Source organism: Dermacentor andersoni, chromosome 4, assembly GCF_023375885.2.
Source record: "Dermacentor andersoni chromosome 4, qqDerAnde1_hic_scaffold, whole genome shotgun sequence".
NCBI classification, from domain to species: Eukaryota; Metazoa; Arthropoda; class Arachnida; order Ixodida; family Ixodidae; genus Dermacentor; species Dermacentor andersoni.
This window is the reverse complement of record NC_092817.1, coordinates 33988696-34015750: the sequence shown is the minus strand read 5'-3', so window position 1 is coordinate 34015750 and position 27055 is coordinate 33988696. Positions and strand designations below refer to the sequence as shown.

At 46.2% G+C, this 27055-nt stretch overlaps 1 protein-coding gene across 1 annotated transcript in view; it reads right to left on the bottom strand.

Moving 5' to 3' along the window:
* LOC126536904 (cell adhesion molecule Dscam1-like) overlaps positions 1–27055 on the bottom strand; it is a 333560-nt gene that overhangs the window by 285659 nt on the left and 20846 nt on the right. The window contains exon 2 of the mRNA XM_050183951.2: positions 12096–12866. Within this exon, the coding sequence (XP_050039908.1) occupies positions 12096–12159 (64 nt within the window). The 5' untranslated portion in view covers positions 12160–12866. The remainder of the gene's footprint in view (positions 1–12095; positions 12867–27055) is intronic.

Sequence of the window (27055 nt, the reverse complement as noted above, 5' to 3'; positions counted from 1 at the left end):
TGAGGGATCGCCAGCCGTTTGTGCGCAGGAGCGAGTCTTCTAAGGGTAAAACACTGTGAGCAATCCATCGGCCATACGAAAGAGCAACACGAATATCCTATCTTTTGAAGAACAATGTCTGGTTGAAAACAGTACTCAACGACGAAAATGTTACACTTTCGATGGGTTGCTTCGAAGGTGGCAGATAGTGGAGAGATATTTGAAGTGAATTTGCCTGCGAGGGTTAATTTGACCAGAGTCTTCAGAGAAGGTGCAAGGACGCGTGACAGCTGCTTACTGAGTAAGCTTTTTGTTAGACTGCTCTTCTGGCCACGCATTCACAAAAAAAGCTATTACGCTATAAAATTATTCGTAAGAGCCTATTCTAGCCAATTCTTATGCTGGATATATTATTAGCGAACGCCGCCTGCCAACGGCAAAGAACACTTACGAACGGCAAGCTTTGTGTACGAAGACTTTGCTGTTTCTCCTACAAAACTATGTGCAAAACTACGCAAGGAAGAAAAGAAAACAGGGATAAATATTGATGCCAGCCCGTGGACAGATTGGCTGGCTACCTTGTGCTGTGGTTAGGAGGTGAAGGGTGTTACATGCAAAAGGTAGGAAAAATACAGGAATCACGCATGAGTGCGATATAGCGGGGATACCTCTCAAGGTATGTCACTCAGTGCACGTGTCCTTAAGACTACCACTCAGTCTTCATGTCCCGAAGAACAGCAATAACGCGTTCATCGCCTTCTGTGCTGAGTATTGTCTCGACTGGAGGACAAAAACGGCTGTTATTTAACTGTACCACCTCTTCGAGAGCCAAGGTGTGGCCACAGCCATATTTATGCGCCATGATGTCCGTCTACCATGTCAGTCAATACAATAATATAAAATAAAATAAAATAACGTGCAAGCTTATTTATAAGGGCTGTTCATCTCATCACTCTAGGAAAAACCGGCAAACCATGACGGCAAACCATCTTACTTCTAACTTTGAATTAAATTAGAAGTAAGAAGACATTCATTTTCGGCCCTTTCTTCAGACTGTACGAACGCTCGAGGTTGATGAAAATGGAGAGGGAACGTTATGCCACTCTCGGCACCACACGTTTCTGACAGCGCACGACGTGCCCCCCCCCCCCCCCCTCCCCCCGCTCTCCTTCATTTTCTCCCTTTTTTCTCTCTCATGAATATAAAGAATACGTTAATATGTACAGCTACCAGGTGAAACCGAATGGTTCTATACTGTCGTTTTACGACTTCTTTAATCATCGCGAATTCTTGATTGGCCTGACAGATTTTTTTACAATTTTAATGCTCGCCTGAAAGTTGAGATTACAGTCAAAGTTTGGTCCAGTACTTCCGTCCTTAGCCACCCCCTTTTTATGGCGCAGAAAGACTAACTACTTTGCAACGCACATTTGTTTCTTTATTGTCTATTATGTCTATCAATTCTCGACATGTTTCTGTTTATCTTTAATTACTGGAGCTCTTTTCTCTTTATCCCCGCACAAACGATTCATCAAAGTGTTTGCGATTCATGAAAATATCCCTGTTTGCGCAGCAAATGGACAGCCATTGTTTTTCTTCCGCTCTGGCGTTTCTGCCTCCTCCCGCAGCCACCACCAGCACCACGCATGATGCCAATGAGTTTGCAGGCGCTAGCCATTCACTATATTGAGCCGCCTCGCTGGGCACGAAGGCAACGCCGGGCCAGCTGTCCGGCCCCGCCAGGCCGGCGCCTATCGCCTTATGCACGCGGATCCATAAAACCACTCCCAAATATTTACTCCGCTCACACGCACGCTCCATCGATCACCGGGATTTGCAAGCCCGGGGCGTTGCGGGACACTCTCGACGCTCGCACGCACAACTCGATCGCGCTGCAAATATGGGACGCGAGGCGCGCCGGGACGCCTCTTGCTTGTCCCAGGCGTCACCAGTGCGGTCGCTTGTTCACACGGAGCCGCCGCATTCGCGAGCTTTGGTCAACTTCTAAAGCAGAGGAAGGCACGGCCTATAGCATTGGATTCAGAAAGTACTCCGTGCTAATCTGTTGGTCCGAGGGTGTACTCACAGCTACTTGCCTCGCGGAGTAACAGCGACGAACACAAGTGACACTAGCGGTCACTGACTGCATCAACGTCTGGCCATTTAAGAATAACTTTATATGTTATGGGAATAGCACATATTTACAATTACCTACATGGTTACCAGCACCCTAAGCAACCGCGACGAATGGGATGGGATCCTTTCGATGTACTGGCACGCACCCACTCTGGGGGATTGACCAAGTATCGGGTAGGTTATAGTGAAGTGTAAAATAAGTAAAAGAAATTAATATAGATAAGCTATAATTGAAAGATAGAGATTGTAGAGCCTGCATGATTTTATGAAACTGAAAATTCTACCATAACCATAAAGTAAAAACAACTCAAGTTCAATTTGGTGAAAGAAAATGATGACAAGAAATTTTTGTATTCAGTTTAAATCTCATTGATCCTAAAAGGAAATTTAAATGGCAGCGCTAACCTTCCCGTCGCTATGCCCAAGTATAGAGACACTGAAAGAAAGCACAATTAGAACAGTGAAATCTAAACCAAGAAGGCGGAGTGGTGTTATACGGTTTGTTTTCTTAAGGTAATGAATCATCCATAAGGAATTAAATAATGTTCTATAGTTTCGTCTTCCCTACACAAATGACAAATTGGTGAGGTTGCCAGACCAGCCCTGTATAAATAAAAATTTAAAGAAGGTATGCCACAGCGAAGCCTACTAATAGTTACCTCAATTTTTCTAGATTGGCAAAGAGTGCTTTTCCAAGGCTACAATGAGTGTTTAAAATCCGAGAAATTTGTTATAGATGGCACAAAGAATTCTCGCATCATCTGCTTTCGAAATCTTGCAGCTATGATCAAGGCTAATGTAGCGAGAATTTGAACGGCTGGGCCAGCTAGCGACGCCCCCCTTTCGCCGATGAATCAGTCATTTCATTTAGTACTAGGCCTGTATGCCCAGGTACCCAAACTAAATGGATATTAGTTAAGTGTTGGGGGGGGGGGGGGGGAGGTACTAATAACTCAAACACTCGCAGAAACCCAGATTCATTAGGTGCTGTGAGTGAAGTACACAAAGACAAAGAATCAGATTATGTAATCACTGTTACTATTGTTCGGCTTAATTTACGAAGGGTCACTACTACTACTAAAAATTCGGCAAGAAATATTGGTACAAAGTCTGGAATCCGCAGGGAAAATGACGAATCGAGAATAGGGCTGAATATACGAATGCCAGCAATAACCATTGGACAAATAAAATGTATTCCTATCCTATCCTATACCAATACCACATTTTTCTTGGTTCTGCGTGGCATCAGTCGCCATGAGTACATTTGTTTGTGATTTTATTAAATAATTCTGTAAAATTTCACTTAAAATTCGGTAAGGTAGGTGTCTTGCGTTGCTTGGGAAAATATCGTCAAAATGTATGTTAACAAAATTTTCCCCGTCAAAAATGGTATTTACCTCTCTGATCCTAACAATCGACGCATCGAGAGGAGTTTGTGCAGAATTAACTTTAGGAGTGTGGAATCGAGACCCATGTGCATCGAAAAACGCGCCAGGTGGAGAAATGAACACCGTTTGGTAACGTGTTATTGGTAATTTGTGCGCCCTTAAAAATGTTTGTACCGCGAGCACACGAAACCGACTTATAAGAGAAGGAATTCTTGCTTCTACATACAAAATACTATTTGCTACAAATATAGGCAGCTCTAAACATAGCCTTAATGCCTGCTTTTCTGGAAGAACAAGAGGGCGAAGCTTACTTGCAGGTGCCCCAAAGTATAGTGCACAGCCGAATTCCAGGACAGGGCGCACAAACGCACGGTAGATTGATAACAAGGTGGCCCTACGCATCCCTGATCAACTGTTGCTCAGTCTACGCAACCAACCCCTCCACTCGAATGCCCTTAGCTGCAGTATAATCTATGTGCGCACGCCATAAAAGAGAACTGTCGTATATAACACCAAGATACTTAACAGCATCTACTTGTGGGATGAAATTGAGCTGATACGACAGAGATATATGTACTGGGTCCTTCAGACGAAATACGAGCAATGAGCACTTGTTCAAATTTAGAGCCAGACGAATGGAATTTAGCCAAGCTTCTAGAACTGATAAATACCGTTGCATGCTTTCGTAAAGTGTTTGAATATCCTTTGCCGATGAGAAGGATGCAATGTCATACGCATACACGTAAGTGTACACGTCCTTTTCGGATGGAATGGAGCTCCGTAAAATATTGAATAAAACCGGAGATAACACTGAGCTCTGCATTGTTTTTGCTGATGTTTCCTATCCCGCATGTGGCTCCAAACCATTCTGAGCGATTGGACAAGAAGTGTATGGGTCAGTACAATTTATAATGCAGAATGAATTTTAGTATATCTATGGACCTATCGCTGCATAATGTAAATTTATCTGTTAAAATAAAGTTACTAATAGCAGATCGAATGCATAACCACTAACCTAAAAGTACGCAAAGAACAAAAAAAAGAAAGATAGAATTTTAACGCAGCATTCGGCTGCATTCCATAATAAATTTTTGGACGTAGGAGCAAACGCCCCTGCTGCTGAATCCCAATGTGGAGGCCCCAAACGAAAGGATAGCATGTCCTATTATCCTTATGCCATGTGTTCGTAGAGGTAGTTTCAATCTTGGTTTTATGGTCACAGTAAAGCGGCGACAAGATAGAAGAAGTGTTGAATTCTTCCTTTCTCACTACAAAGGCAGCAGAGAGCGGAGGGCACCAAACCTGTTTCGTGTAAGTAAATGTTCAGTGAGGGAATGCGGTCATGGTAATTTTGCGAGGGAAACCTCAAGCATCCTTGTGTTGCAGCATTCGCTACGCCAGAGAAATACCAGGTGCTTATAATCTGGAGAAGCAGTCGGCACTGGGTCTGGCAAGGCTTTCATAATTGAACGCATGCGAATGTTTGCCACCGTGATGTGTGCTGCCACTGGTAAAACTTGCCTCTGGGCCACTTCTTCGCTGTCTTCGTCATTCGACCAATAGTAACAATCCCTCTACCCTAACGTGACGCTAACCCCCAGGCACAAGAGCACCGACCTGGCGCTTGTCAAGGAAGAACATGGGTAGTCGAGACGTACCACTGATGTCATAGAGTTTGCTACAATAATTACTAAAAGGGACTCCGGTGCTATACGATCGTTCAGACCCCATGGTAATGATGGTTAGTACACGGATTTGTCTGATTTTCCTGCTTGTTGCCTCTCGCTTGATGTTTGCGTTACCAGTGCCAATATCAGAATTAAGAAACTAAACAAATTAACATTATCTAAACGACTCGGGCTCACATACACGTACACCTGGCGCGCTGTAACATAAAACTATTCCAATGTGTTTCTATTCCATTTCCTTCGTTAGCCCTCCGCCATTGGTCAAACATTTCTGGGGCCACGCCTACTAGGTCTGTCTCCCACAAGACCTCACGAAAACTGCGAAAACTCTCCATCTCAGATGACGTGTACACATTAATTATTCATGATAAGGCCGAACAAAAGAAAAGCATTTCCATTCTATGCCTTTTTCACCATTAGCTTACCGCGATTGGTGAAAATGTTTTTGGGCCACGCCTAGTTCGCCTGTCTGTCATGCGACGTTAGTAAACCGCACAAACTCACCACGCCAAAGCTACGGGTCTCCATTAAAAAAAATTGTACATCAGTATGCCGAAAAAAAACTGAACTTTTTATTTTTAATAGCCTGAGCGTGGTCCAGTTTCAAAAGGAATAAAAAATTGGCTGTCCACGGAACGCTCTGGCGCTGCCTACTCGTAGCTGCTGGCGAGAATTGGCCTCTTTGCGTATAATAAAAATTTTGCATGGCGGTATGACGTTGCCGACACCTTTAGCCACGTATACGACGTCGCTCTGCCAAATATTCTTCACTGAACATCCATTTTGGCAGCATTTTCAACACCTTGTTGCTTGCTAGGGAAATCGTCGACTTGCCACCGCAAGCTAAGCGAGGGCAAGCATGGCAATCGCCGACGCTGGCACTGACCTCCTCATTCGGTTATCTATTTCCACTGCGATAGCTCGGCCCCGCCGAATCTCTCTCCTTTTCTGCGCACTCCTCGCCTTTCTTCAGCCAATTATATAAGGAAGACATGTTGCTATAGGTAATGCTATTCATTCTGAAAGCAGGTGAGAGCCACCTCCTATAAACGAGGAGAGCGTTTGATTAGGCTATTGAAACAACCTTTCGCGTTACCACTCGTGCTTGCGTTAGCGGCACGAGTGGTAACCAATAGTGGTAACCAATCCCCTTCTCTTAAGTGTCTCAATTGCCGAAAAGCTCCGACGCATTCGGCTATGTTTCATAAATCCAAACGATTCAGTAGGTTGTGAGTTGGGCCACACGTTGTATTGTTGCTCTCCGTCAAAGAAATACAAGCGAATTGGAGGTTCTGGCAAAATTGTGGTGGATGGGAAATGATAACAAAGGAGAAAACAGAGCGCGGTAGCAGAACACGGCAAAACAAATTGCAAACCAAGCAGGTACTCCGTCCCCACCTGCATAGCCCCGATCACAATTCCAAACAAATCGTCTGTGCAGCAACCGGACCTTCAAGCTTTAAAAATATTTTACTATGACCGGCGTGCTTGCTTTTCTCTTTTTCTTTTTGTGAACTTGCATAACTGCGCATTATTGCGCTGCTGACCATGGCTTTAGTGAGAATTAGCTCGTTTATATAAAATGCACTGACGGTGTGTTTGCGTCCCTCGAAAACGGCCAGCTCATCAGTTGGCGAACCTCCTGACAGTATATTCCCACTGCCTCTCAGGATGTCCTTCGCAGAGCGAAGTCCTCCAGAAGAATGGGAATGGAGCACAGCGCGCCGGAAAAGAAAACAAAAAGCAAAAAAAGAAAAGAAAACAAAAGAGAAAGACAGCCACAGACAGGCCGGGGCGCTCTTCTCTCTAGGGCCACGTCTCCGTGACGCTGGTCGGCGCCAAACGCAGAGCTCAACGGCGTCGAGAGCACCGCGCGCGTCGCGGAGTCAGCGTTTTTGAGCTCGAAGCTTTAACCCAGAATGCGAGAGGAAACTAGCGCACCAGCAGGGGCCATCGACGGCCGCCCGCAAACAATGCGGCGGGCGGCGACGCATGGCGTTTGTTGGAGGCCTCGGTGGCGGGCTGGTGAAGAGGGGGGCGCGGAGGTGGATTTCGCCGGGACGCAAAACAATGGCCCGGACTGCAGAGCACGTCCCGCCGGGGGAAGCGCCTGGGGAGGAGCGGAGGGAAGAGAGGGGACATGACAGGGGCCGAACCCTCGGTCCCGTGGAGAGGAACGTCAGGAACAGATGCCGGGACACACTGCTTTGCAGGGCGCTCCGCCACCCCAAAACTGCCACCCACAGCCGCCCACTGCTGCAAGTGCCCTTTCGTCGGCGGGGCACACGACTTGCATTCCCCCACTCTCGCCTCGCCGTCGCGAGGCCTTGGCACGTCGGCGTTCGCCTTTCTCTCCGCTTGGCTCGCGCGAGTGCGGTGGCGCTGCTTCCTCACAGCCTGGCGGGAGCCCTGACCAACCGAAGGCAGCGCCCCGGAAACAATGCTCTGTTTTTCTTTTCTTCTTTTTTTATTCCTCGTTAGATGCCTCCGAGCGCGTGCTGTTACACTGTCCCTGCGCGCTTGTTTCGGGGCCACTCTCTACGCCCTACGTATTGGCTCCGGCCGTAAAATATCGGCGGTCGCGTCTACCGGAGGGAGGTCCCGTCCAACCCGCGGGAATAATTTTGGTGTGATGTCTAGATACGACACGGCTTTCAATGTCGCGGAGCAAACGTTGGCATCACAACAACTGGGATAACATCTTGACAGGAGAACGCGTACTACAGCCGTTTTTTTTTCTTCTCTGTTGTGGCGGTGGAGATGAGTATGTGCTTTTCGTTGGAACGCAGATAGAGATAGAGAGAGAAAGCAGGGATAGGTAAGGGAGGTCAACCAGAACAGCATCCGGTTTGCTACCCTACACTGGGGGTGGGGTGAAGTGGAATAGAAAGAGGTGTATGGTGTCCCTCCTACACGTACTCAGTGCTCTCTCCCTTTCTTGGAACGCAGAAGATTCCTGAAAAAGCTAAGGTCTAAAAAGCAGGTTTAGGAAGTATCAATTACGGCGAATCTGTTAACCTAATGACGCCCTTGTGCAAGTTGCAAAACAAATGTCAGCTGCTCACAATTGGGCCCGGCCTACTCACTCGAATAACAGATAGAAATCATCAAGGTAGTGACCACGTTACTGGTTCATCTTGAAAGTCATGGTGAACCCTGCGGAGTCTTCGCGCGTATTGCCAGCCACAACAGCCTTTCGGCCCCCTTGCCCTCGCTCAAAGCAACCGCGAGGTAGACGCTGCAGATGAATTTTGTGCGAAAATCACTCGCGGGAGAGTTTTAATTGCCGACATAGTTTTATGCGACATTATTGGCGCACGAGGCACTAGTAAGGATGCTGCATTCTTTATGGAAGAGCTAGAAGCTACTATGGCGCCCTGTAGGCGTCCGTTTTCACCAGGGCACGGTGGGATAGCTTACACTGCTTTGAGCCGCCTAGGCGAAGAAGCCCAACGAGCACTGCTAGACTATTTTATTAGATCATGTACTCGAGAATGGAAGCACAGCCATCTCGTCTCGTCGCTACAACCAGAAGTCTCCCTGCTGGAACTGGCGTCAAATCATGAATAGAACTGGCCAGCAATGTCGGAAACCTCAGTGAACGAGTTATCCTCATGCGGCTCGAATGATACATTGAACAATGAAAATTTTGCCCTGACTCTCTGGTAGGTTTCCAACGTGGCCGTTCCTCGATTGATAACGTCATCTAGTGTGAGCAGCGAATACCTGCCAAGTGATTATCAGTAGTGACCTTCCTTGACGTGAATCGTGCCTACGATAAAGTTTGCAGTCAGGATATTCTATACGTGCTGTATTTTGATGGATCTGAAGCCACTTTACACGAAGTGCGGTGTTTTAAGCCCTATTATTCTAAGCATTTCTCGGGCTGGCTGTCTCCCCACCCGAAACAGTCAGTGTCCCGATCTACGCCGATGACATCTGTATGTGGGCTTCAGCACTGCGTCGCCAGCAGATTCCTGGACGCCTAAATAAGGCAGCAATACAGACCTCTGGCTACTTTCACACGAGGCCTAATCGTCTTGACGTGAGAATGTGCGTTAGTCACAGGCATGAAAAAAAAAAAATCATGACTCGTTATCCTGTGCGCATCAATGGCCACTCTACCTTCTACAACAGAGCTCATTGGTTTTTCGGCATCATTCTTGACTGGCACCCATCCTGGAGCCTTAATGTCTCCCACTTGAAGGAGAAGCTCACATCTATTATTCAAGTCTTAAAAAATTCAACGCTGGTTAAACGTGGGAATCATTAATGGGCATCGTGCTACAGTTGTACCAAGAGCTTTTGAACGGATTTCTGCGCTACAGCACTCCAGTGAACTTTAAAACCTGCAAGGTAAATATCTGAGCATTTCAAACATGAAAGCACAGGCGCTCCGTGTTTGTCTCAGCCTTCCGTGTGAGCTCCTCAACAGCTTGAACAGTTATAATGGCTGGAGACCATCTGATCCCTACTTACAGTACTACCGGCACGCTGAGAAAGTATATTCGCCCCATTTCTCGCGTGGATTTGAATCATCCTGCGTGTCTGCCAGAACGACCCCCATAGGCGTGATTCTCCAAAGTCGTCAACACTGAATATATATTCGAGCAGCACGGTGTAACGAGGACAAAAAACGTACGCAACAGGACTAGCGCTGTTGCATGCGTTCAAGACGAACCAACCCGCCCAAGTCAAGTTGTCGTCAACACTCATTGCGCTTCCCTGCCATCGGGTTTCGCACCCTCAGCACGTTCATCGTCAGCCTTGTGTTGTCTACGACAACCTGATGTATGTACGCCTTACACGCAAGCTTGCGGTTACGGTTAGGTTACGCAGAACCCTTTCCTTCCGTTCCACGTGACCCTTAATGTGTTGCCTTCGTCTGGTACAAAAGTTAGGAAGGTAGCGGCTTGACCGGGAGGCGGACGCGCTAATGCGCGGAGAAACCTGACAAGAACACATGCGAGCGCACACACCATTTTCTCAGGTTTCAGAGCGTTCGCATCAGAGCCTGCGGCGGCGGTCGTTTCTCAGAGTTCCTCGGCTGACATCGCGGCAGCGGTTGATGGCAGAGCGGCTCAGCAAACACATCCCCAGCGCGTTTCCACCCAGCGCATAGGAGACGGCGAGACGCGCCTGAAGCAGCGCAGCAAGGAAATATTTCCTCGCGTGCGTGGCTTGTCGAGCGTTTTGCGCATTCCAAAAAACTTCCCAAGGAACCCCTGAGATAGAGCGCCATTACGGTTGATTTCCACTGCGCGTCTCTCGGTGTCGGCGCTGTAATCCTTGGCGAAAGGAGGTGAAAGAGAGGGCGGGAGACAGCCTTTTACTTTTTATTTTTGTCGAGTGCCAGGCGATGCGAGTAAAAGACAAACGTAAATGAGAACGCATGGCGTTCCCAGAATGCCACCCTTACCTCTGCGCAGTAGGCGTAAGTGTATACGTTGCAATTAGACGCGCAGCCACTAACATGAGCCTAGTGAGCGAAATTCGTGGCCGTCGCAGTCTTCACCGCGTTGGAGGCGCCTCAGCGGGATTTCGCCACCGGCGACAAAGAAGTATATAAAGCGCGAAAATGCCGTTTTTAGAGAATGCGAGAATGCAACCCGCCGCCTACTTTTCCGTCACCGCTCGCTCTTATCTACTTCAGTAGTTCAGATGGCGTTACTTTGTTTGCATGTTAGTTTGCTTACCGCTGCGAGCGGAAACACCGATTCCAATGCGAGTCGTCGTTTCAGAAGACGCTACGCTAATCCACTAGGTTATTAGGCAAACGTGTGGCAGTGTAAGCTCGTACGTTGCGCCATACGCAGTTCAAGCGGAGGAGGATATAGGCTAGAAGACAGGTTGGGAGACAAGGTTGGACAGGGAAAGACAGGGTTTATATTAAAAAAAAAACGTAAGCATGAGGGAATAGTCTTGTTAAACTATGCGATGTGACTGAGTGGTACGGGGATCGAGGCAGCATTTGCTTAACAAGAAGATAGGAACCGAGAAAGCTCGAGAAAATGTTTTTGTTTTCTTTTTTTGATGCACACCTCAGAAACGCTTCTTGGTTTTGCACGCTGGTGTCACTTAATCCTCGACAAGGTAAGGTTCCCCCAAAAGCCTGAAACTAAATACTTTGACTCAGTTTCTTGACCGAACGTGTCTTGTGATGGGAGAAGTTAGATCCCTCACCCGAAGTATTCCTTTTTCCCCCTTCTTTCTTTCTTTCTTTCTTTCTTTCTTTCTTTCTTTCTTTCTTTCTTTTTTGGCCAGAAAGCTTGGAGAATAATTCCGCCTACAGTTTTGTCACTATAACTGTGCTGTCATGTGTATATCTTGATGTTTGTTCTTTGAGTTACGTACAGCAAGCAGGAGTCATGGAAGGACATCGTGATCCGATGCTACAACCTACATTTTCTGGGCACAATAAGATAAAGGTGCTAAAGACTTTACTTTAGGTGAGTGAAACAAAAGTTACATTCAATGACAGGTGACTTTTTTACTAATGACATAATGGTTTAAACAAAGCATATGCAGCTTCATCACAAGATCGGTTTCTAGAATGTCCCTTCTTCTCGCATACAAGTGGCCGCATAGGCTCTAGAACTCCCTTGTGGAACGCACGACAATGGTAGGCTTACGTTAGATCCGAAGGTTAAATATGTGACAGCACTGTTTTGACCATCGCATTTACCACAGTATAGAAATACAGCACTGCTTTTAGTTGAAAGCATCATTCGTCTTGCAATTTTCTTTTTTGTTTGCGAAAGTGACTGAATTCCGCGGCGCACTTGTGATCTCGCGAAAACAAAATGCGACAGGCTACCAATCGCCACTGCTGCGAGACCTCGGAACTTCACGGAAACGTGCGAGCGAACGAAAGACGTTCTTACGACAAACGTCAGGTACTCACACGAGCTGGCGGCGAGCGAGGCGAGTAGTAGCAGAAGAAAGCGGGCCTTGTCGTTGCTCTCCATCGTGCAGACCACAGTCGGCTCACTCCGGTTCAAAGCACATCACTGTCTCGCATTCGAGTTCCAAGCAGAACGAGCGTCATTCACTGTCTTCGCAGAGTTTCGCCAGCGGTCGGTATAAGCGGCGAGAGCCTTAGGCGTACGCACTGTCCGGCAGTCACAACGGATGAGCTTCGAGAACCTTTCAGGGCAGGGACATTTGTTGAGACTCGTCCAACACTGAGTCTCAGTGAACTTTTCGCACGCACTATAACGCGGTTTTGAACTTACGAAGCCAAAACGACGTGGGAGTCGACATGTCTTAGAGAAACCGATTGGCCCTTCCGATATATCTCCTCCTAAATTCTGCTCGGTGTAGCAATGCCTGCGGATTTTTTCGGGGTGCTCGCTGCATATATCAGCCACGAGTCGGCAGCTGATATCTTTTCAAGCCACAGTCGGTTTTTCTTTCGAGGCATGGCGAGTACACTTTTCGCAACGCCATTTCTGTTTCTTCGGCTCCATCCACTATGCTGTAGAGAGTGGGAGTTTTTCACTTGTCATTGGACTGCGCGACGTTCAACTGTAGGGTTTCGCCGTAGTGACTGTCAGGAGGAAATACTGTAAGGAGCGAAAACAGATTCGCTCAGAGGGAGTCCATTTCAGCGCAAAGTCAACGAAGACGACGCCTTCTTCTCAATGGTCTCGTCTCCTTACTTGTGTGGATTTATCTGTAAAGAAGAAGGAAACAAAGAGAGCAGATGTGAAAAAGTTGCAAAACTAGCACGAACGTTGAGCAAAAGAAAACAAAGTACCACTCGCTCTTTCCTCTCGTAACTGGCCGCTCTCAAAATCAAACGTACTGCAGCTGCCCCATTACTCCCTTTTTGTTGCACCTCAAATGCAACAACATCTATGCCAAACACTGGCTCAAGCGTTTATACTCGTATATCTCTTCGCACACCGAGTATATCATAAATACGTCCGTCGAGGATTTCTAGAGAAAATGGCTTTCACATCCTGCCCTGGCAGAGAGATGCACTAAATTGAACTTCTCTATCTCAGGCTGGCCGGCATGAACGAGTGTTTTTTTTTATCACATTTGCTAGATAAATCGAGAGGACTAGACTGTCTGTTCGCTTTCATAAGAACCGGGACGTTGTGAACGTTGGCGCGTGTGACGCTGACTACGTGTAGTACTTCATATGAGGTTTGTGGTGTTTACACTGTGCCAGTCAGCTATGAACTTGTGATCCCACTGTCTCTGTAACATGCTATTACGTGATATCCGATTGAATGCTTGATTAGTTTGGTTCAAACCAAGAATCCCAAAGCTGTGAGATGGACACTCCACATGTAATGCTAGTCCAATGTCACATCATATTGTCCGCAAAGAAAGAAAAGTGTGCATTATAGCCTAGCTCTCATTTCACGAAATTGTTTTAACGCGCCACACTAATAAATAAATAAATAAATAAATAAATAAATAAATAAATAAATAAATAAATAAATAAAATAAGATGTAGCACCACTGAATATGAAATTACTTATCTCGGAGCTATACGCAAATTTTACTGGGCATGGTTTAAACAGGCGGTATAGTCCTTGGAGATCATGCAAAAAGTAATTCTAGGCGCAATGTTCGTGTTCGTACCCCTATAAATGTAAGATTCCGTTATAACAAATCTGTTTTGTAATCGAAAAATATTTGAAAGAGCGGTCGTGTTTTAAACCTCCGGTGAGACTCCGTCCAATAAAATACTTCAAACATTTGCGCAAACACCAGTAGATGAACACATTGCAATGTGTACAAGCTCCGTCGGCCCCTGTGCTGAACACTTCAAACTCGGCTTGGGAGCTGCAGTGAAGGATCGTAACAGCCGCAATAAGCTTCTTATGGTGCCAAACGAATAAGAAATGCATGATTTAAACGTAATAGATCATACCTGTATACTATGCAGGTACTTTTTATTACCTGCATACTTATGCATCTTACTCATCCATGGTCATAAACATTAGCCACCCATTATGTGTGCGGCAGCGCAAGCCACGACAAGCACAAGGAAATAAACAGGACGGGTATCTATGATATAAGCAACTGGGTCTACGTCTCATCATGGGACAAATAAGTTATGTAGCTGTTCTTTAATGTAATAGCGTGGCACTCCACTATAGCTGTTCTGTGAGACTTACCTCAGAAAAACTGTAAGAGGCAAAGTAAAAGAACTTGAACAGGTATGAGAAAAAATGAGAAGACGCTCAACAACATATCTTCAAATTAACGCTATCAAACTTAAAATAGACATTCAAGTCAACATGCTGCGTTATACTCCTGTCTGATTCTTTCTCAAAAAAGAAGGAAGGCTGCTCATTCCCTTGAAGTGATTCCCTGAAATAATATATTTGCGACCATTACCTGTAAAGCATCGGCGAAAAAGCTTGATAAGCACAGAGAAACTACAACATAACCCTTATACATATAGTAAGCGCTCCACTCCATCAAATTGAATCGACAAATTATGCACTTCATCCGCACTTAATGTGGGGACTAAATACACAAAGGCAATTGCGTAGAGGGTAGTGTCATTACAACTGGAAATAGACGGCATGTTCCGAAGAATGCCCTTAAGTCTGCGTATTCAAGGACAAAAACTGTATTGAAATTTCACTGGTTCGGGGGGTTGACAACTTTCGCTCACGCTAGAAGTAAACACGACCGGCACCATAAGAAGTTTATTGCCGTTGTTATGATCCTTCACCGAAGGATCCAATCCGAGTTTGATGTGTTCCGTATACTGGCAGAGTGTGTTTGTAAACTTTGGAAAGTGTTCTTCTGTTGGTATTTGCGCAAGTGTTCGAAGACTCATATTTTACAGAGTGACATTGGATATTTGTAACATGAACGCTTTTTAAATCATTTCTTGAAGGCAAAAAATTGCTGGTTGGAAAATAAAAAGGCAAAGAGCGTAATAGAACGCAACTTCTATGCGTAACGGTTCACGGACAAGTACCTAGCCTATACAGCGGACACTTGGAAGTGAACAAAAAACGCCGAAAGCAAGCTAAGAACGGCCAAACTGTCAATGCAAGGACATGTTAAGGCATCATTCCGAAAGATGGAGATACAGAATTATGGATTAGTGAGAGTAGAGTGTGGTCTAATGAAAACGTTAAAGAAGTGGAGTTGGTCTCGTCACGTAATGGTTAGGGGGAGGATAATAAGTAGTTGGTTAGATGAATGCCAAAAGTGCAAACGCACTTGATGTTTCAGAGGGACTGAATATTTAAGTTCAGGATAATGACAAATTCACTCTGTCAAAGGCCTTTGTTATATAGCGTTATTCAGCGCTAATAATTATTATGGTGCTGCTTCTGATAATTACACAGGACTGTCAAAGCTTGTCTGCCTGTCATTGCCATTAACTACGTGTTAACTACGAGAGTTTCGCAGAGGATCAATCGTGTTCACGCGTCAAAGCCGCATTGAACAAGAAGAATGGGAACCAATGGTGCTTGCTTTTTTGTTATACTCAACCAACTGCAGCCAACAGACAATGTAGATTAAAAAATATAGGGTAAATAATCCTTCGTTTTTATTGTAATATAGAAATTACATGCTAATAAGAAATGAAAGTGAACGAACAAAAAAGAAAAAAAACTTGCCACCGATGGGAGCTATACCCATGATTTCCGCTCTTTGAGAAGCAGCTCTTTGTCAATAACAGGAGAAGTAGTTCACAGCCTAGCTATCTGAGCGTGCATCTGAGAATTACTGATTTGATGATCGACACTCAAGCGAGTGATTTACTAGGGTGCAGATGGCAGTACTCTCCACGAAGAAGAGCCGAGTTCGTTAGCACAAAGAGTCAGTATGCCAAGCTTCCACTTACAACTGGGTCCTTCAGTTCTCAATACTGCCTGTAAGCAAGGTTTTACATTGTTCTGCGTTTTTGTAAACAGGTACCGAACACAGCAGGACATCAGACAATTGTGCCGCTGATGAAAGCCAGCGCCGCGATAAGAGATAAAAAAAAAAAAACCAACTCAGGGACGATTTAGTGGGAAATGCGAGAGAAATGCGTTTACAAGCATTACGTTGAACCTCTTTGAGGCCCCGGATGAATGATTTGAACTGTGTTCACCACAACGCTAAGTGTTGCTCAGGAGCTCACTAGAAACACGCCCTGCCTCTTCGAAGTCGAAGTACAACTAACCGTGGTCCGGAGCAGACCAACGTCAGTCGCACTGTATAGTCTGTCCCAACTATCATACGCCAATATTTAAATAGATATTAAGATGTAAGGTAGATTAATAACACCAGGGTAATAATATTTTCCGTCCCTTGGAGATACTGAGACTATTTTCATTCCGCCTAAAACGTAATCAGTCTTACTTCAATAATCACTTTCTCAGATATTATAATTAGACGAAAAGCGTCGATGAGAAAATTGTAGAGCAACAAGAAAAACTCCCGATACAGCTTTCTGTTGCTCAATATGTGTTACATAAAGGTGTCTTTCCAAGTGTTAAAGAAACTCGCAAATGCGCACAAAATTACCACGCGACTGGCCGCTCGAGGCAACGGGTGCTTCGCGGGCTTCGTTCCCGCTCAGAAAAACTCAGTAGCACGTACTGAGCAATAGAAAGCTGTATCGGGAGTTTTCATGGTGCTCTACAATTTTTTTCATAGACACTTTTCAACTAATTATAATGTTTGAGAAACTGATTAATTAATTAAGAATAATTATTTAATCAGGCAGAATGAAAAAATAATCTGAGTATCGCCAAGCCACCGCAAACAACATTACCTTGTTTCTGTCCAGCTACGTGGCATTTGCATATTTTTAAATGTTGGTGCATGCTGGTTTGGATATATATATATATATATATATATACACACGTTGCTCTAGATTCATCATCCACTCTTACTTCTGCCACGTGGACCGGATTCCCACACTTCACATACATACACTCTTTCCCGCTTCAATGTGCTAATGCTGACGCATAAAAGGTAGTTTTAAGAGGAGTCACGCAGAACAAGCGCTGGCAGCTGATGAAGCAGTGCGAAGGATCTACAAATCCAGACAATACTTTTCCTGCGTCATCTGCACTTTCTTCATAAACTTTACTTCACTTTCCACACGTCGTGATATACAATCATTAATATTGTTGCCCAGCATAATTCAACTCTTCTTGCCATTCATCAAAATAACATAGAGAACTTTCGTAGAAGCATAAGTTGCACGTACACTTCTGATAAACTTAATCTTATTCCTCATTACCCACGTACAAACACTTATGAGTACTGCTATCTCGAACAGTATACCGTCGGAACTTCATAGCCGGGGCAATTGGCTCACTTCATTTGAAAGATTATTTAGCTTCAATTGGTAGCAGTGAGTCTTGAGCAAAACAATTTTCCTTCATATTTGTTATAGTTCTCGTCCGATGCCTAAGGCCAACGAATTCACAAATTCCTGCTTTTCTCTGTTTTTATTCCTCACTCTCTCTTTTCATTGTGTATGCCCACTCTTAAAATAGTCCTTTCCATATGGCTGCAGCATGTACGAATAAATAAAAAAAATAAAAATAAATCTGGAACCGCAGCAGCAGAAGATCGCGAATGAAGTCCGCAATTATTGAAGGACTCCGAAATACAGAAACAGACCTAATAAAACATTTGCAAGTGCCGGACCCCGATTAGCTCCATGCATTTGTCTTACAATTCATACACCATAAATGAGGACTGCATGTATATCCCTAATGACTTCAGTAAGAAAATCGGCAACACAGAATATGAAATTATTATTAATGGGGAGCATGCGGGATTCCGTGAGCAGACTTTTCCACCCACCTAGCTTGGCCTAACCACGATGGCGAACCTCGGGTTAGAATCGTAATTAGGCTGTCAAGAAGAGGGAGGACAGCTGGTACCATTCTTGCTGCTTGTCGTCCCTTGCACCATCCGAGCTTTGGAAACGCATGTTTCAGGTTTAACAGTGCCACTAGCAGGAACGCAGCCATCTTATCTAGGGCAGGTTGTGTGAGAAAGCCTGTTTACGCAATCTCGCATGTCGCCTACACCAACAGCCTGATAGAAGGAACTACACACTTCTAAGAACTACACAGTGTGGGTGCGCACGGCAGGGGTATAGCGTAATGCAAATGGTTTCCCGCATTTTGTGCAGGGTATCCTATACTTGTAATGTGCACCTGTATAATCTCAGGCTAACGACAGTTGTTTCTGCAATTTACAGTTAGATAAGTAATAATATCACGACGCAAAGTTTTTCTGACATACCTATGCCGACATCCAGATTGACACGTTCAGTAATGTTGCTGGCAGTTTCAATGGTTTCAAGTGAGAAACACAGTAGCACCATGATATCTGCGTGAAGCTGTAGACATTGTTCAGAGAAAGAAGCAAAAGCACGTTGATAAGTTACAGAGATCTTACAGAGGGTGCCCTTGTTGGCGGGAACGTGCGCGAACGCGTCTCTGTGTTGGAGTTTATTTGCCAGCCCGCCACATAGTTTCCCACAACGAATGTTAGACTGGTTTCCACTACATCATTTGGTACCCTCTGCGTCACTTCTCACTAATTTGTTGAAACAACAGGTTATGTCTGAGCGCACTGATGGCAAATTATCTCCTTGTAAAACGTTTTACATTCTTGCCCACGTCTGACTATTGAAAGAAAGATTTCAAATCTCATTTTACGTTAGTGTTCAAACGTCAAAATTGCTGTGGACGACGAAGCATATCAATTCACGATCGACCGAGCTTTCGGCACATATGAATGTAAAGCACAGAATTAGCCCTGACCTATAATATAGGTCGTCGTCGTCGCTGGTACAAAAAACAACGAGGGCGTTACTACAGAACCTCATTCAGACTGCTCTCGGTGAGCGTTCACAGACTCGGTGCGCACGTGCACACGTGCGCTCAACCAATGCTCTTTCGTATCCCTTCCCTCAGTTTTTTCATTACTTTGTCCCCTTCCCCCAGTGCAGGGTAGCAAACCGGACGTGCGCCTGGCTAACCTCAATGCCTTTCCTTTCTTTCTCTCTTGCTCACTCTCTCGCCTAACGAGGAAGCCCACCGAGTTGAACACTTGTAGCACTCTGCAGCTTCCGTTCTTCTCTTGTTTCAAGAACCAACCCGCTCCTTCGCTACATTCATCATCTAGCTTTAGGGACAGCTGCGGAAAACCAAAACAAATGCGAGACAACGACGCAGACACACACAGCGAGGCGGGCACAGCCTCGCCAGTCGCGTCAGCGATTCTAGAGAAATCTGGGACAAACCAGTAACGAGCATTTGGCCGCCGTCGCGCGCCTCCGAACCACCGAGACGCGGCCGCGCACTTTATCGAGCGGAGAGCGAGATGGGTGGCCGGGTGGCGCGCGCGGAAGGCAGCAGCCCGGAGCTGTCGCCACCACCACCCGCTATTTCTGGTCCCGCTGGTGGAAGAAGCACCCCGGCGCTAACCGGAGCGCAGTGCGCGTTTCTGCCTTGCTCGCTTGCCGCACGCTGACTCGGTCGCTCGTAGAAAGAAGGGCCGGCAGCCGCCGCTGCGACTCGGTGGCCCCAGTGGCGGCTGATTGTCTTCGGTGGGGGGAGGAGGAAAAGAGATTGCGCCGGCAGCAGCGCGATTCCGGCAGCCGGCATCAGCGGAGGCCCAGTCCGCTCCATTCATCATCCGCGCTCCGAGGGCCCACTCGGCCTGTGCGCCGTCGCTCGCGCTTCCCCAGCGAAGAAGTGGAGCTGGCACAGCCGGCCACCGGCCGTCTCGTACTCTCTCTCGCGCACGCTCTTACATCTCCCTTTCTTTCCCTGCTCTCTCTCTCTCTGCTTCCTGCACACGGTCTGGCAGTATAGTAGTACAGGCATCGGGCACCACGCCGCTTGGCACGACGACGTTCCCACCACTGATCGTCGCCGACAGTCCTTGTTTGCTCTGGCTCTCTCTGCTCCGACTGGCGCGCCAACATTGCGCGCGCTAGGCAGCGCGCGCACGCGAACTGTGCCGTAATGAGGAGCGCCGAGGCGGGTGTCTCTCGTTGTCAACACTACTCGCGCTCCGTCGCGCTACTGCAGAGCCTCTTTCTCCGCGTGCTACGGCCAGCTCCGGTTCGTCCCAACTTTGGTGGCGATTTCCGCGTTGCGCGGCGCTTTGACGTCTCTGTATTGAGCGCCGCTGGCGCAATGTCTAGTTCGCTCTGTAGGCTGGCATTCGTGTTGGTATTGCGCACCGGACACGGCACTATACGTGTGGGAAAAGCGCTGCGCAGAAAGAGAGCTGTGGGTGCCAAACAGCTGGCACGTGTCGCCCACGCTGAGCCTCTTCGAGGTCTGCAAAACAAGCTGGCTGATTATGCGAGGACGCCGCACCGATGTATATTTGGCACGCCGGTAATTTACTCCGTCTGCGCTTTTTAGTTCGGCGTTATTGGGAACAGCGGAAATCGTAGCCAGCGCACAGTACCGGCTGTTTTCTAACTAGCGCAGAGGGCAATTAGCACCTCATTCGCGTCGCTGCCTACAGCGCCGAGTTATATATTCACTGAGTTGAAATTAGCTTCACTTTTCCGTAACCACTGGATGCCTTACGCGCGACACAAGATATAGAGGGCAGAAGGCGCAGTAAAAATCGTTTCGGCGTGTGAGCTAATTACCATGACTGAAAACAATATTTCCAAAATATGGACGCTCGGACACAAAAAGGATGCGTACTACAGACCTCGCTAGTCAATTTTATTACCGCGGTGAAGGGTGGATTGCCATATTCCCGTGGTGATTCGGCCCGATTCGCATCGTTATCACGTTATAAATGGCGCTACCTTAGGGCTTATACTGGCGGATAGAAAAGCACATAAACAAAAAGCATTTTTGCAGTGCTTGAGAACAATCGCTGGTCTTTTTCTATTTTTGAACACACCCGTGAAATCACAACGTAGCGTAATTTTACATCGACACGCCCCTACATAGCCGTTTAATGAAGTAAGATGGCATCACAAATAAATAGTGCAGATAAAATTAGTGTGATAGTGCTAGAAATTGTAGAGTAAATGTGAAGATGTGTTATTCAGAGGCAAGAGGAAGGCACCGGGTACCAAGATGTCCCAAAATAGAACAAGAATTCTTGCCTCAATTTGTCGCAGTCTCACTGACGAAAATATTTCGGTCTGTGCGAAGGAACTAGTTGTGTCACAACTACGTGATGACAAGCTTTAGAAGCGAAATAACAGTCGCTGCGACCGAACGAGCTTTGCTGTGATGAAAGGCCGACAGACTGTGCTATAGAAATTTCTCTCATAACGATGGCTGTGATTTCTGAAATAGGATATTAATTTCTTCCGTTAATAAAATAAAACATTTTCTCTCGCGCTTTTTGACTAATGATTTCTCATTGCGCTAGCGAATACAGCATTAGTCCTATTTAAGCCTTGATAATGCACTGAGGAGCTTCAAAGTTTGGACATGCGTTACTTAAGCGTAGCCCTGGGACAAGCCTACTCCTTTCGTGATTCAAAACTCTGCATGTTGAAGTACTTGGAGTGTTACTTGGTTGAGTACTAGAAATGCCCATAACCTTCTCTGTTGTTCCAACTATCTCTCAGTCAAAAGGCACACAAATGGTTCCGAAGGCTCCGTTTATGCAGTGACGAAGTGTGATCTTAGGCTACACGCGAAAGCAATTAAAATGTAATGGGCATGTCATGTTTAAACCTTGCCATATATTCTTAGAGAGACAGTTTTAGGTATGCGTCAAGGCTTAATTTAGTGCCCTTGCACACAGTAATGTGTGCGTGCTGTTTGTTAATAAGGCGATCAAACTTGTTGGCAATGCCGAATGCTAATATGAAGGTGGGATGTTCGCGTCGTGTATATGATATTGCACAACGACAGTATATTGTACGTTTGTGAATGGTTAGATATGGAATTTTACACGAGGCAGCACTTATTTTAATTAAACAGTCGTAGCGAGAAGTTGCATTTACTGTTTACTTTATATTTCGTCTGTGGCTTCTACTTTCGTAACACTGGGAGACAAACTTTTACTTGTATCCTTAATGTTGAAACAGGTCATATTGATCACTGCGACACTGTACTGAGTTTACCATAATATTCACAAAAGGCACAACTAGAATTCTAGATGTGAAAATAGTAGCCTAACTTTACAAACAGCTACAAATACATGGCTAATGTTCTTTTTTTTTTTTTTAACAGCGAGGCTTTCTTCGCCTTTTCCTCGTGGTTTGGCGTTTCTCGTTTCTCGCCCGAGACATTCGTGGATATATGTGCAAAGCTTATGTGTGCTCCAAATTCAAGTACTAACAAACGGGCTTGCATAATCCCTGTATGCTGACTGCGAAAGCAGCGTTATTCCTCCGTCGTGATGCCTTCGTCATTCTGTCGTCACGGCCATTGCATCTTCATAATGTCCTCGTCATCTATCTGTTGTTTTCAATGCATCGTCGTATCGTGTTCGCCATTATGTCGTCGTCATTCCGCCCTCATTTCAGTGCTTTCGTCAGCATCGTTCCTTCGTCGCCATGTAATCGCAATCGTTTCGTGATAGTTAGTATGACGTCGTCGTTCTGCCGTCGTCATTTGATCGTCATCATGCTTTCGTCTTTATTGCGTCATAATGCAGTCGGCGTCAATATATTGCCGTCTTCGTCGTTCCTTCAATGCGATGCCGTCGTCATACCGTCATCGTGCTGCCCTTGTTAGTCCTCCGTTGTATAGTTATCGTAGTCATTCCATCGACGTCATGGCTTCATCATCATACCGTCGTCGTCATGTGTTGTCGTCGTGCCATTGTTGTCGTGCCGTCGTGACCGTTCCTTTGTCATTACAGCATCCTCTTTCCTTCCTCCTCATGCGTGTGATCCGCATGTTGAAGTGCCACAAGGTTACTTCGAGTGAGGCATTTTCCGGCGAGAACGTGTCCAACTTGGTAGTATGCTTTGTGCCTACAAAAAGTCGCTAAAGAAGGGCAGCGTTCCTGGGAAACACTAATGAAGGCTTCGTCTCATCTGAAGTAGCAAGCCCTGCAATTGAAGAGCTGCCATCTGCTATTTCCATCAAACTCTATTTTCTCTGTCTCTCTCGCCTAAACTCATTCGCAAAGCGCATGAACTCCGCATCTTCCTTTTTTTCCTGCGATGTCATACTTTAGTCTGCTGCGATCTTTAGCTTTATATATAGTCGAGGTCCGAATGGGAAAAAGAAAACCGCCTCACCATCAGTAACTGGGTGTCGGCTACGCTAGTAATCGTGTCGTCTGGGGCATCTAGAGTTCAGCAGCAGAGAGCCATAAACACTGACCCACCGCAGCGAGACTTTCGCTGTATGGCTCGTGTATGGAGGCCGCGAAGTCCACATGCAGTCCCTATATAAGGCCCTTGTTAGAAGGAAAACGTCATTGTAAGGCGACACAGAAAACCACTTAGGGATCGTTATCAAGGCGAGAACCCCAACACGTAAGAAGTTATACAGGGCGAAAAAATCAAAACAGCCATCAAAAAAAAAAAAAGAAGAAAGAAACGTCTATCGATTGCGATACTCGATAGTGCGAAAATTGAGCGCAGCCGTATACGTGTTTGAATTTGACTCCGAAATCGCCGGACCGAGTGGTAATGGGCTAGTGCCGTCATGCAGCGCCTTCGCAGAGGGAGGGGCTGCGTGGGAACGCTGGAATGATGGGCGCCATCGGAGCCAGCTGAAAGACGACGATGCGCGGTGACGCCGACGCCGACGCTGAACCCAGGAACGGGTGCCTAAAGACCACCCCACATTCAGCGTTTTCACCGGCGTTTTCTGGCGTTGCATCTGGTTTATTTATTTTATAGTTTATGTATGATTCTGTGTCATTTCTGGTTTATTTATTTATTTATTTATTTATTTATTTATTTATTTATTTATTTATTTATTTATTTATTTATTTATTCCTTACGTATTACTGACTTCTTTATTTCCTTGCTGCTGAACATGCATGGGCAGGAATTAAGTAGCCGAGGTACTCTATACCACAATTTCTCAACAGAATGCACAGCACAACAGAACTACCTGCGTAAGCAAAGGAGGACACGGAAAGACGAAAGCACTTCCTCTTTATCCTCAACTACAAGTAACGGATGTATTCTATCCCATCTTTCGGCTAATTGCAACAGAGCTACTGCTTCTTGCTAAGCCCAGCTTTTTCTCGGCGTTATTACAGATGCAGAAACACTTGACACACCTCAGTCAGCGGAAGACGCCAAGACTATATAGCAGCACCACAGATGCGCGGGCGAATACAAATTTACCTTAGGCCGTCTCTTTCATTACCCAAGTGCATAACATTTAGCATCACTGACACGGAGTGCCAAGTTGCGCGCCGCGTATCTCCACCACTCAGGGCATTTGCATTTTTCGCAAAAAAAGGGACCACAAAAAAAAAAAAGAGCCAGTACGAGTTCCACGCAGTCGGCAATTTTCTGTGCGCCACATTCAGAGGGCGTTGTGACAAACGGGAGCCCGCGGAGCGCGCCAACGTGGGTGAAATTTAATTAGCACCTAATTATCTCCAAATGCAAGCACAGCTCCTCTATCAAACGCCGAGCTCTCCCCCGTTCCAGCATGGACCTACGAGTCTGTTTCCTCTGTCACTTACTTCAGATCGGCTTAATAACAGAATTAGACCGCCGGAACCGATGTATAAAGAGAGGGATAAAGAAAAAGAGAGAGACGATATTAACAAAGAACCTCCGGGCCCAATTCATCAGCCCGCTCCGTGGAAAGAGTTCTAAGAAAAGGGGGAAAAAGGTAAGGGGAAAGGGAATCACCATGCGCCAACGCACAAATGTATAACGGCGATGAAAAGAATAAAGGGAGGTCAGGTTTCGACACAGTAGGGAAAACAGAGACTGCCGCGGGGCTCCGGGCTATGCTTTGTCCAGACTGCGCCGTAGTTCCACACAGCGTTCACATGGCAGAAGCACGAAAAGACGCAATTAATGAAAACACAGCAGACAGCAGGCACAAGACCCACGGAGGGGATGCGGCGGTGGTAGTGGTAGTTGGGGGTAGAGAGAGGTAGGTACGCAATAAGGAGACGAGGAAAGCGTCCTGTCCCATCCAATTAAGGAAGACCGCGGGGGCGTCCTGGAGGCCGTCGCTTGCTACACGCAGGCGCACCCCGTGGGCGCCCCGAACGCAACGTCGACCGCGGCGTCCCGAAATTGCTCCTTTCGACGTAGTGTCAACGTCGTCGCTACAGTGCTGCTTCGCATGCCGCTGCTGGCGCCGAAGTCCGGCTGAGTTCCCACAGCGACCGCCCTTGATTGGAGCGCTGCGTCCACCTCCGGGACGCTACTAAATTGATTGCGAACGGAGCGAGCTTCGAGTGGCGTCGAAAAAAAAAAAAAAGTGAGCAGTGTGCTGTCGCAGCCTACATTTGTCATCGACGTGTAGATCGTAGTGCTTCTAGACTCTCATTCTTTTCTTTTTCTTCTTTTTCTTTTTGTGTGTATTCGTGTGTGTCCTGCATTGGATCTTATTGACGGCCGCGGTAAGTACAAAGAAGACAGCGTTACCGGAGAATGTGTATCTTGAAGGTTCTGACTGGCCTTAGGGGAGTTTTGCCTTTTTAGTGTATTGTTTATTATACTTTGCTCATAGTGCCATTACGGAATATTCTAGTTGTCGGCAAATAGGAATAAGGCGTGGGAGGGTACAGTGTCAAGTGAATATGACTGGCCCGTAACGTTATCCACCATCTTAGGCGATGATAAACGGCAGTGCCGCGTAACGCCACTGGTAGTTGGAGGAGTTCTTGTGACGGATTGTAAACAGAGCACTTGACGAAATAAGTAGAGCAAACCTTGGGTGCAAGTCATTGGGCTTGTTTGTCTGGTTCCTTGTCTGTCACTGCTGGGCTGTTCTCAATTTATCAACGCGCAAGTCCGTCAGCTATAATCCCCACTGTAGGTATAGTGAACGGACAAATTCCCATGACAATTAGAAATAAAGCTTGTTTGGAATGAATGGATGTGACGGGGAAGGTTATTATACGTCGATATATGTGCTGGCCATGTAATGCGTAGGATAGATAACCGGTGGACCATTAGAGTTACACAATGGGTGCCAAGAGAAGGAAAGCACAGTTGAGGACGGCAGAAAAACTAGGTGGTGCGATGAAATTTGGAAATCATCAGGCGCAAGTTGGAATCAGTAGGCGCAGGACAGGGGTAATTGGAGATGCAGGGAGAAGCCTACGTCCTGCAGTGGACATAAAATAGACTGTTGTTGTTAATGATGATGATATGTGCATGCTAGCTGTGAATTGTCCAACAGCGCACGCACTCTGCATGCGATCTAGATGCATCCATGAACTAATAAGTGTTGCCTCTCTTCTGGTGCCTCACATGGTACTTGTGATCTGTTTCTTTCACAGCTGTATTGGTGAAGAGTTTACTCCTTAACGTAAGACGGGCTTAGTAAACAGGCTATTCTCGCGTCGGGACTGCTGTAGCAACTGTTCAATTTACCCTGTAAGACCGAAGTGTGGCTCATGATGTGACGTTGTGTGCTGGCCGCTGAGAAATGTAGCTGATAGTATAATTTCGACAACAGTAGCTATATCTGGAGTTCGCTCGGACAACCCATGTAAGGTGACTTGAACTTGAGCAGCATTTCTAATAACTTCTGCATTTCTATGTATCTAATAGTTTCTTCCTTTATAATGGAAGCACTGTAAGTGCGTGTTCTTTTTTGTTCTTTCTCTCCCTTTCTCTTTTTCGCTAGGACGTTTCAGAATTTCTATGCCTTGTCAAAATTGGGCATAGAGCTCATTGTTGCCTACAAGTTTGCAAGCTTTCATCCGCAGCATCCCGAAATGTTAGCAGAGTCTCCCGCATAACAGTTATGG